Consider the following 12,128-nt stretch of genomic DNA (forward strand, 5'->3'; position numbering starts at 1 on the left):
AAGGCCAGATTAACGATGGGGCAGATGGAGCTGCAGCTACAGGACTTAACATAAGACTAGGCCCGTCACCCTGACAGCATGGCGATCACCAGACAGACACCATACTGCCACATGGATGTATAGTGTACGGGTTCTACCTGCCTACATGGCATTGGCCTCACCTCTTTCCCATAATAGGCTCCGGAACATTTCCAGGCCCGTGAGGCCCTAAATCCTGCCCTGGCCGTGCATCCGTTATAGATACTCCACCGTCACAGCTACTGTATAAAATGATATACAGTACAAATTGGAATTAAGAAAATATAATAATTTTATACACAAATTTGTTACATTTTGCTACAGTTATTAAGACGTTTCCTTCATTATGTAAAAACACTGCAGGAAAGTTACATCAGATGTTTGTGATGACGTACTGCCGACGGAAACGGTCTCCGTTCTCCTACATCCATGAGGATGTACTGCCGACGGAAACATTCCCCAGTCTCCTAACGAAACGCAAGGTTAAGTCCTGATCCTGGTTTTCTTTAGAACTTTCCGTAACGTCTGTCTGATTTCCTTTGTCCTAAGAAAGTATATAATGGGGTTGGCTACATGGGGCACCACGGAGTACAGGAAGAGAAGCAAAGCGTTGACACTAGGTGTAATTATTACTAATAAAGGAATGTTCGTTACTATGTAGACAAAGATCCGGGGAATATAATATAACCCTACGACTAGCAGGTGGGTGGTACAGGTGTAGAACGCTCTGCGCCAGCTATCGGGTCGGGAGGAGATCACGGCTATTATCAGGGCATATGACAACAATATCACCACCAAGGGCACCAGCAGCCCCACCATGGCGCACACAAAGGCCACTCTTCTCATATATGTTGTGTCGGAACACGCTAAGGCTGAGATTGTTGCATGGGTACAGAATAAGGTATAGATCTTGTTAACGCCACATCGGTTAATTTGTGAGGCCTGAGAAGCAATGGTCGCATTGGTAGAGGTTGCAGTAAAAACCCAGCAGATGCCGCAAGCAATGACAACGGTTTTATTGGTGATAACGGTGGCGTATCTCAGGGGCTGGCATATAGACATATAACGATCTACCGCCATCACCATCAGAAGGTAGGAATCCACGCTCCCTAAGTAATGGACGCAAAACATCTGGAAGACGCACACAGGGAAGGGCATGGAGGAGGCTCCGAACCAGTACTTGGCGATTAGTTTCGGTAGAGTCACCGTGTCAAATAAAAGGTCTGATGCAGCCAGATTTGCTATGATCAGGTACATGGGCTGGTGCAGGTGCGTATTCAGGATGACCAGACACATGACGCTCCCATTGGCAGTCAGTGACATCACATACACCAGGAACATCATGGCGGATATGAAGGCGTTGTAGTCTTCTGTAATCCCTGGGAATCCGACCAATACGATCTCTGGACTTCCAGTTTGATTAGACATCATCTTCTTCTGGTTTTAGTACATCGAGTGACACATGGGGACTAGCTGGTTATTTCATATCTCAGCAGTATCAGTGTCACCGACCTCATTACGATGATGGTAACAGTATGTTGATGTAACTTACACCACACACGGACAATCTGCTTCATCAGAACCTCAGAGCGGGAACGTGGTGTGAGATTCCCACAGTTATATAGAGCGATGCCCCATAGGAATTGCCCCTAGGGGCAAACAGCTGGCATAAGGCAAAGCAGATCTCATAAATCTCATAGGATTCATTAATTGCTAATTGCCAAGCAGGAAGTTTCTTACATGAATTCCTGTTATGTATAAGACAAGCTGCGCTATATATGCAATTGTAAAGTCTACCGAATTGCTAATATCACCCAAATACGAAAAGTGAAACCCGTCGCCAACTCATTCGCAATTGCATAGACATAAGTAGCTTGTATGCAAGTATGAGGAACAATGAGGATAAATCTAGCCCTTGCAGCTGATGGCGGATACGTGCCCCAAAAACGACTATGACGCCTGAGTTTTTACAACCACTTCCCATTAACCCCTTGATATTGTCACTTCCTCTCAATCACTTCTCCATGAACATCACCCATTGGGTACAAATATAATTTGGCCCCGGAGTCCACACTGCATACCTCCCCACTGTCCTGATTTTCGTAGAACAGTTTTTTGGGGACTGTCCCACCCATGAGCAGCAGAGTCTCTCGGTGGAGGGGTTGTGGGGAGAACACCTGTCACTTGTTCTACTCAGCAGAGGAACAGTGACGAGATGCTGCAGAAACAGAAGGACAGGGGTAATGCCATCAGCCCACTGGGCACTGGGTATGCCTCCATAATGATGGAAAATGAGGGTGGGACATACAAGAGTTCAACATGGTCAAAGAGATCGATATGTCAAAGGTCGACAGTGTCTAAGTTTGACAGGTACAAAAGTTCCACATGGCAATGGTTGACACAGGTTGTTTTTTTCCCGACTTTTGCTTCCAGTCTCCTTAACTATAGTTGGGAATAGTAACCTGCCCTAGAGCATGGCAAGCAAAGCAACACCATGAGGACACAGACTTCCACTGATTGTTCCGTCAACCATTTCCATTTCAACCTTTTCTGCTTTTTACCTTTCCCATGTTGTCCTTTTGACCATGTGAACCTTTTGTTTTAGTCGACCAATTGCATACCGACCATATGGGTTGATCTGTTGACTGTCTATCCCAAACCTGTACATCTATTATACCACACTGCTCTGAACCACCTCAAGCTACTGTCTACAAATGTTACTGCCTGTCCCATTGACCTATTATGTTGCTTTGTTGACGTTCTCTCTGCTCCTCCACTGACCATTACCCTCTGCTCGGCTCTGGTCACCTCGTGTCACTCCCACATACAAGACTTCTCCTGTGCTGCCCCGCTATTCTGAAACTCATCTTCTCTCCATATCAAGCTCCCTTACAGTATCCACACTTTGTGCTTGTTTATGCTCATTTCCAGACAATATTGACCATCTTACAACTCACAATATTGTTCACCAACATTATGCAAAGGCTGGTTGGCTAAACAAAGCTACGGAGCAGCGGCACAAACACACGGCACATATTCAGTGTGAAACCTTGCACTAGTGGGTATGGGTCACATTATTTTGAAATGCATTGAGTTTATCATGTTTATTTGTCGACATGGATACCGTCAAAGTGCACTGCGACCACTCGGGCACTATTTTATTCTCCCACCATGCCGTAGTGGATGGAAAGGCATGTAACACCACCTGTCAGCACATGGTGGCTTAAAAAAAGTGAAAAAGTCAAATTGACCTTTTTGACTGTCGACCTTCCCATTGTTAACCTAATGCTTGTGTCGATCTTCCAATGCTGTCAACCTTACCCATGTCAACCTATTTAATGTGTCATCCTAAACCATGTCGACCTTCAGTGGTCGTCCCAAATATGGTCTTCTTAATGGCCATATATCCCAGCAGACGATGACAGTTTAATAAACTATACAAATCCATAGAAGGAATGTCTTTAAAAGAAGTGGGCCCATGGCAATACCGGGAAATGGAGGTGGAGTAAGACTGATAAAACATTGATTGATTGATTGATTGATTAAAAATGGATTAAATTAGAAAATTTGAATGAAAATGACAACTACAGTATCTGTTTTCCGGCAACTGAGAAGAGAAAAGGCCATCTCTTATATATTTAGCCAGATCTGTCACTCAACCCCTGTGGAGAACGTTCCTGTGTAGAACAGTTTCATGTGTCTAACGTTCCACCCCCTTAACATCACCTCCCCCCGCCCAGCCAGGGCTACAGTACACGCCCACCATCCACCATTACTCCACAGCCACCATCCACCATTACTCCTGCACATCCCTACCCTCTGCAAGGACCCCCCGCGACCCCCCCTCCCGCGATTCGCGGGACCCCCGCGACACCCCTCCCGCGATTTGCGGGACACCCGCGACCACCCCCTCCCGCGATTCGCTGGACCTCCGCGTCCACCACCTCCCGCGACCCTCCCGCGAATCGCGGGACCCCAGCGACCCCTCCCTCCCGCGAGCCCCCTCCCGCGATTCGCAGGACCCCTGCATCCTCCCCTCCCGCGATTCGCGGGACCCCTGCGACCCCCCCTTTTGGACCCCCCGCGACCCCCCCTCACGCGATTCACGGCACCCCCCCCTACTGCGATTTGCGACCCCCCCTCCCGCAATTCGCCCCGCCCCCTCCCGCGATTCACGAAACCCCCCGTAGCGCCCCCCTCCCGCGATTTGCGGGCCCCCTCGGCACCTCTCGCGATTTGCGACCGCCCCATAATTCACACATTCGGGGACCCCCCCTCCCGCGATTCATGCCCCCCTCACGCAATTCACGGCACCCCCCACACCCCCCTTCCTGCGATTCAGAACCCCCCACGACCCCCCCTCCTGCGATTCATGCCCCCTCCCGCGATTCACGGACCCCCGCACCACCCCCCTGCGCCCACCCTCCCTTGATTCACGCCCCCTCATGCAATTCACGGCAACCCCCCACACCCCCCCTCCTGCGATTCACAGCCCCCCCACGACCCCCGCCTCCTGCGATTCATGACCCCTCCCGTGATTCACGGACCCCCGCACCACCCCCCCTTGACTCACGGCACCCCACGCGCCCCTCCCGCAATTCACGGACCTCCGCAACCCCCCCTCCCGCAATTCACTAACCCCGACAACCCCCCTCCCGCAATTTGCGGACCCCCCTTCCCACGATTCAAGCCCCCCCGTGCCCCCGCCCACGATTTGCGGACCCCCGCCCCCTCCCGCTAATCGCGGATCCCCACACACCACAATTTGCAGACCCCCCTGACCCCCTTCCGGCAATTCCACCCCCCAGCGGACCACCGCGGCCCCCGCTCCCGCATTTCACGTACCCCCGTGACAATGGGGGATCCTGTACCACCACAAGCAGGTACCGCCCCTAGGTGGGAAATCCGGCCCTGGCTGCCGCACTGCAGGTTTCCCCACTGCCCTCTGCACCAGCGCCACAACTTTTATCAATGTCTTGCCCACATACAACTATTATACAGCCTCCTGCTCTCATGCACGCTCACTCCCTCCCAGTGGGAGGAGACGCTCACCCACTGCCGGGAGCTGCATACTGTCCCCCACCCTCCTCCAGTTCTAGGGATGTCCATCGACCACCATCATGATTTTCAAATAATCGATGGTTTATGGCCGATGTTGAATACTTTTGCCATCAATGTGGGAGGACACTGCCCTGCCTCCTGTTCTCCTGCCCCGTAACTTCCGCCAGTGGAGACCCGCTCACCCTGTGTTGCCCACATTCCCCTATCATGCTTTACCGCCCAGCCTCCTGCTCTCATGCACCCTAACTCCCACCCAGTCGGAGGAGACACTGACTCCTGTATTTCTGTGCTGCCACGCTGGACCCTCACCCACTGGCAGAAGCTGCACAGTGTCCACCACCCTCTTTAGTCCCCCGTATGCCCACACACCCCTATCACTACCCAGCTTCCTGCTCTCCTGAACCGTAACTTCCACCACTGGGTAATCGCTGACGCTGTGTTGCCCACATACCCCTATTATGCCTCATATCCCAGCCTCCTGCTCTCATGCACCCTAACTCCCACCCAGTAGGAGGAGACCACCGTCCGGTACTCCTGTGCTGCCACGCTGGACCCTCACCCACTGCCAGAAGCTGCAATACAGGGCATCTTTCATACAATTCTAACCATATTTCTCACAATACAAATGTTCACAAATGAAGGGGGCGTAGCCCCTTACGCTGGTGTGAAGAGCGCCCGTAGGGCGCGATGAATCACCTAGTAAAAGAATAAACTGCTAATAGCCAAGGATTCCTGACAAGGGTTGAAAAAGAAGGTAAGAAAAGGAATACCTGAGATACTGCCTTTTAGGAGGCTGACCTGCATCTTGGAGGAGTTGAGAAATGGCTAACCATAGCGTGGAGCCGATGGGGGCATTTTAAATGTGCAGACTGATGTAGGGTTTGATGAGGGTACCTGCTAGTTTTAAGCTGTGTACACACGGGGGCGATATATTGCTCAGCAATATATTGTATACAGTATACAGTAATTAGGTCGACAATCAATAAATCAACCACTATTGGTTGACAGGCAAATGTTCGACATATGAAAAATGTTGACGTGATTTTGACAATATGGTCAAAAGGTCGACACAAGCAATATATCGACATTTAAAAAGTCAACGCGAAAAAGGCCGGCATAGGTTTTTTGTGGTTTTGGTGCATATGTCGACATATGTCTACATGGGCACCATGCAGCTCTGGGCACACTATTATATTCTCCCCCTATGTCCTCGTGGATAATTAAGTATGAAAAAACGTGGAAAAAAAACTGAAAAAACTCATGCTGACCCTTTTCATGTCGACCCTTTGACCATGTCGACCACTTCCATTTCAACCTTTAGGGGTCGACCTATGGACTACACACTGTAGACCTCTCAACCGCTTTCCACTAAAAGTAGGGACTCTTTCTGCTAAATGCGGATATGTCGCCTCTGTTTTGTAGGCAGGCCTAGACAGGGTCTGTACATACCCCCGCAGCTGCCTAGACAGGGTCTGTACATACCCCCGCAGCTGCCTAGACAGGGTCTGTACATACCCCCGCAGCTGCCTAGACAGAGTCTGTACATACCACCGCAGCTGCCTAGACAGGGTCTGGACATACCCCCGCAGCTGCCTAGACAAGGTCTGTACATACCCCCACAGCTGCATAGACAGGGTCTGTACATACCCCCGCAGCTGCCTAGACATGGTCTGTACATGCCCCCGCAGCTGCCTAGACAGGGTCTGTACATGCCCCGCAGCTGCCTAGACAGGGTCTGTACATACCCCCGCAGCTGCCTAGACATGGTCTGTACATACCCCCGCAGCTGCCTAGACAGGGTCTGTACATACCCCCACAGCTGCCTAGACAGGGTCTGTACATACCCCCGCAGCTGCCTAGACAGGGTCTTTACATACCCCCGCAGCTGCCTAGACAGGGTCTGTACATACCCCCGCAGCTGCCTAGACAGGGTCTTTACATACCCCCGCAGCTGCCTAGACAGGGTCTGTACATACCCCCGCAGCTGCCTAGACAGGGTCTTTACATACCCCCGCAGCTGCCTAGACAGGGTCTGTACATACCCCCGCAGCTGCCTAGACAGGGTCTGTACATACCCCCGCAGCTGCCTAGACAGGGTCTGTACATACCCCCGCAGCTGCCTAGACAAGGTCTGGACATACCCCCGCAGCTGCCTAGACAGGGTCTGTACATACCCCCGTAGCTGCCTAGACAAGGTCTGGACATACTCCCGCGGCTGCCTAGACAGGGTCTGTACATACCCCCGCAGCTGCCTAGACATGGTCTGTACATACCCCCGCAGCTGCCTAGACAGGGTCTGTACATACCCCCACAGCTGCCTAGACAGGGTCTGTACATACCCCCGCAGCTGCCTAGACAGGGTCTTTACATACCCCCGCAGCTGCCTAGACAGGGTCTGTACATACCCCCGCAGCTGCCTAGACAGGGTCTTTACATACCCCCGCAGCTGCCTAGACAGGGTCTGTACATACCCCCGCAGCTGCCTAGACAGGGTCTTTACATACCCCCGCAGCTGCCTAGACAGGGTCTGTACATACCCCCGCAGCTGCCTAGACAGGGTCTGTACATACCCCCGCAGCTGCCTAGACAGGGTCTGTACATACCCCCGCAGCTGCCTAGACAAGGTCTGGACATACCCCCGCAGCTGCCTAGACAGGGTCTGTACATACCCCCGTAGCTGCCTAGACAAGGTCTGGACATACCCCCGCCGCTGCCTAGACAGGGTCTGTACATACTCCCGCCGCTGCCTAGACAGGGTCTGTACATACCCCCGCAGCTGCCTAGACAGGGTCTGTACATACCCCCGCGGCTGCCTAGACAGGGTCTGTACATACCCCCGCAGCTGCCTAGACAGGGTCTGTACATACCCCCGCGGCTGCCTAGACAGGGTCTGTACATACCCCCGCAGTTACCTAGACAGGGTCTGTACATACCCCCGCAGCTGCCTAGACAGGGTCTGTACATACTCCCGCGGCTGCCTAGACAGGGTCTGTACATACCCCCGCAGCTGCCTAGACAGGGTCTGTACATACCCCCGCAGCTGCCTAGACAGGGTCTGTACATACCCCCGCAGCTGCCTAGACAGGGTCTGTACATACCCCCGCGGCTGCCTAGACAGGGTCTGTACATACTCCCGCGGCTGCCTAGACAGGGTCTGTACGTACCCCCGCAGCTGCCTTGACAGAGTCTGTACATACCCCCGCAGCTGCCTAGACAGGGTCTGTACATACCCCCGCAGCTGCCTAGACAGGGTCTGTACATACCCCCGCAGTTACCTAGACAGGGTCTGTACATACCCCCGCAGCTGCCTAGACAGGGTCTGTACATACCCCCGCAGCTACCTAGACAGGGTCTGTACATACCCCCGCAGCTGCCTAGACAGGGTCTGTACATACCACCGCAGCTGCCTAGACAGGGCCTGGACATACCCCCGCAGCTGCATAGACAGGGTCTGTACATACCCCCTCAGCTGCCTAGACAGGGTCTGTACATACCACCGCGGCTGCCTAGAAAGGGTCTGTACATACTCCCGCGGCTGCCTAGACAGGGTCTGTACATACCCCCGCAGCTGCCTAGACAGGGTCTGTACATACCCCCGCAGCTGCCTAGACAGGGTCTGTACATACCACCGCGGCTGCCTAGACAGGGTCTGTACATACTCCCGCGGCTGCCTAGACAGGGTCTGTACATACCCCCGCAGCTGCCTAGACATGGTCTGTACATACTCCCGCGGCTGCCTAGACAGGGTCTGTACATACCCCCACGGCTGCCTAGACAGGGTCTGTACGTACCCCCGCAGCTGCCTAGACAGGGTCTGTACGTACCCCCGCAGCTGCCTAGACAGGGTCTGTACGTACCCCCGCAGCTGCCTAGACAGGGTCTGTACATACCCCCGCAGCTGCCTAGACAGGGTCTGTACATACCCCCGCGGCTGCCTAGACAGGGTCTGTAACATACCCCCGCGGCTGCCTAGACAGGGTCTGTACATACCCCCGCAGCTGCCTAGACAGAGTCTTTACATACCCCCGCGGCTGCCTAGACAGGGTCTGTACATACCCCCGCGGCTGCCTAGACAGGGTCTGTACATACCCCCGCAGCTGCCTAGACAGGGTCTGTACATACCCCCGCAGCTGCCTAGACAGGGTCTGTACATACCCCCGCAGCTGCCTAGACAGGGTCTGTACATACCCCCGCGGCTGCCTAGACAGGGTCTGTACATACCCCCGCGGCTGCCTAGACAGGGTCTGTACATACCCCCGCAGCTGCCTAGACAGGGTCTGTACATACCCCCGCGGCTGCCTAGACAGGGTCTTTACATAACCCCGCGGCTGCCTAGACAGGGTCTGTACATACCCCCGCAGCTGCCTAGACAGGGTCTGTACATACTCCCCGCAGCTGCCTAGACAGGGTCTTTACATACCCCCACAGCTGCCTAGACAGGGTCTTTACATACCCCCGCAGCTGCCTAGACAGGGTCTTTACATACCCCCGCAGTTGCATAGACAGGGTCTGTACTTACTCCCGCAGCTGCCTAGACAGGGTCTGTACATACCCCCGCGGCTGCCTAGACAGGGTCTGTACATACCCCCGCAGCTTTTCCTGGCCTCCTGCAGTGCGGATTATACCTAATGCCTCCTGTTGTACCAGTTATACAAAATGCCTGCTGTAGTGCCAATTCATAATGACCCCTTTAGTCCCATTTCATATTGCCCCCAGTAGTGCAGTCTCACAGCCTGGGCCAGCCTCTGCCACTGCTGTTGTCGCCCCTGAGAAGAGAGTAGAGTGCAGGCTTCTCCCACCTGTCCTGTGGTCCTCAGCCATTTCATGAGCCAATCAGAGCTCGCGACATGGAAACTGTGGTTGCTGGTACCTCAAATGGCTGTGGGCAGGCAGAAGCCTGGACTCCTCTGAAGAGTAGCTGCTGGAGAGTGTGGGCGGTGCCCCACTAACTACCACTGTTAGAAGTCACTGGGAGCCCCAAGCGGTTGCCGGCAAAAACGGCACTGGCTTAGGCTTACTCAGCTGGGCAGCGGCTGCAAAGAGTGGCAGCTGTCGAAGTGGTGCAGGGCAGTACAACATTCAATTTAGGGAGCCACACCCACTGCCACCCCAAGTGTTGCCCAACATCGCGGGCCGGGGCTCACTGGCGGTTGGTGCAGCTCCCGTATTTGGCTTTTGGATTGCACCACAAATCTGCGTTAGTAATGTTACTTTAAGTTCATCCTTTATTCAAAAGGTTTATACTGTATTTCAACATTTTAGTTGTGTAATTCTTAAATAAGCTTTAACTATTGTAACTTAAAAAGTTTGTGTCCTTTGTATGTGATCTAGTAATCATGTTCTGGATAACACTGATAATAACATGACATAATGTAACGTATGTGCACTATATGCATCCCGCTGGGTCTAACCATACGCTTAAAGTAGTTGCAAAACTGACTTGGCAAAAACGTTCCCCAGCGAGAGCGTAATGATAAGAAAGAGGCGCTGAGAGATCACACAGTGACACAGTGACACCGCTAATGGTGCCCTCAGTGACTCCATTAACCAAAGTCAGATGTATCGTTCCATAATGACGTCCCTACTGACTGTACAGCAGCAGCGCGCGGCCTCATTATGGCTGTATATGTGACATTAGGAAGCCATTGTGTGAGCGCAGCATTTAGCCAGATGGGATTTGTGGGAGACTTTCAGAACAATCACCGGCATGTCGCAATCTGCTGTGTTCAAAAGCCTCTCGTCATCATCATCAATGGTTTTTCAAAGGACATTCACCATTGAAGGATTTTTTTTCCCTTCGCTAATAAAAAAGTCAGTATAAACTTGGGTGCACCCACCGTTTTTGTGGGCGCACCCATGGATGATCCTCTGCGAACCGCCCCTGCCCGCCCTTCCTGGAGCTAACCCACCCGGCGAGTGTGAAACTTGCCAACGGCGTTCACTCCGGTGGTTGCGCATGTGCATATTCCCGCATGTGAGAACAGCAAACATTGCCCGAGTACTCCCAACTGAGCAATCTCCCCCGCTGCTCATAGAAGTTCGGGGCCTCTCAAGAGTGCTCAGGCATTCGGGCAAACAAATAAATTCCCAAACGTTGGAATGCCTGAGGCCCCCCCGCTGCCCTGAACTTCCCCAAGTGCCCTCAAACAGCTGAAGCTGGCAGAAGCAGCCCCAGGGCAGCAGCGGCTGCAGATTCAGTGGTGGGTATTTCTGGGGCAGGACTAATCTGCCCTGGTAGGTTTGTCCTGCTCCAGGAAAACCCACCACTCAAGGGGTTAAATTTTGGGTGCATAAAGTGCTGAAAAAAGGTAATTTGAGGCCATTTAACCACCCCAAAAATGACATGTAATTATAAAACGAATTAAGCTGATTGGAAACTTCCAGTGATCCACCATGTAACCATTTTTTCGGGGGGAGGGGACTGCACTCAGTAGCCTCACTATAATTATTGTGCCCACTCACCAGACATAGTTTTTGTCACCCCCTCCTTCAGTGTCCTCCTGACACCCTTCCCCCACCCAACCCCCCCTACCACTTTCATGGTACCTGCTCGTTGTCAGGGGGATTCCTCTGGCATCCTGCTACCCCCAAGGTCTGTTGTCTCTGTCCCCGCTAAAAATATCCCTCCCAAAATGGCTGCCGCACTCTTCTAGCATCCATAGCAACTGGTGGCAGCCATTTTGGGTCAGGACTGCAGAGAAGTACATTGTTATATTGTATACTGTCGCCCTTTTCCATATCGACATTTGGCATGTAGTTGTGACAGGAGCGCCAGAAACGATGGACTGAACGATGACGTACCTGGATCAGGTGACGGCAGTGGATTCTGGGTTTCCTCACGGCCCTTGTTAGCTGAAGACAGACACTGAAGGCTGGAGATAGGACGCTCCGTGGAGGACCCACAAAGAAAAGAGGGCAACCATGGCTAGCAGCAATGAATATTTATTAATAGGAGATGTAGTGCAATTGCTGAGATACTTTTCAAGTATTTGTGCAAATATCAAACAAGAAAAAGACATATAAATATTCCTGTCAGAATTTAGTAGCCA

General features: G+C 52.6%; 1 protein-coding gene across 1 annotated transcript; it reads right to left on the reverse strand.

The window, feature by feature from the left end:
* Positions 1-501: 501 nt before the first annotated feature.
* LOC146058615 (olfactory receptor-like protein DTMT) lies at positions 502-1,446 on the reverse strand. The gene has a single exon (XM_083170889.1). It carries the CDS (start codon positions 1,444-1,446, stop codon positions 502-504), a length of 945 nt encoding a protein of 314 aa, XP_083027015.1.
* Positions 1,447-12,128: the final 10,682 nt, after the last annotated feature.

This window comes from Crinia signifera, chromosome 2 (assembly GCF_055691185.1).
Source record: "Crinia signifera chromosome 2, ASM5569118v1, whole genome shotgun sequence".
NCBI lineage: Eukaryota > Metazoa > Chordata > Amphibia > Anura > Myobatrachidae > Crinia > Crinia signifera.

Bases quoted from the DNA above. Each gene is read 5' to 3' on its own strand.
- LOC146058615 (XM_083170889.1), bottom strand. From the start codon at position 1,446: ATGTCTAATCAAACTGGAAGTCCAGAGATCGTATTGGTCGGATTCCCA.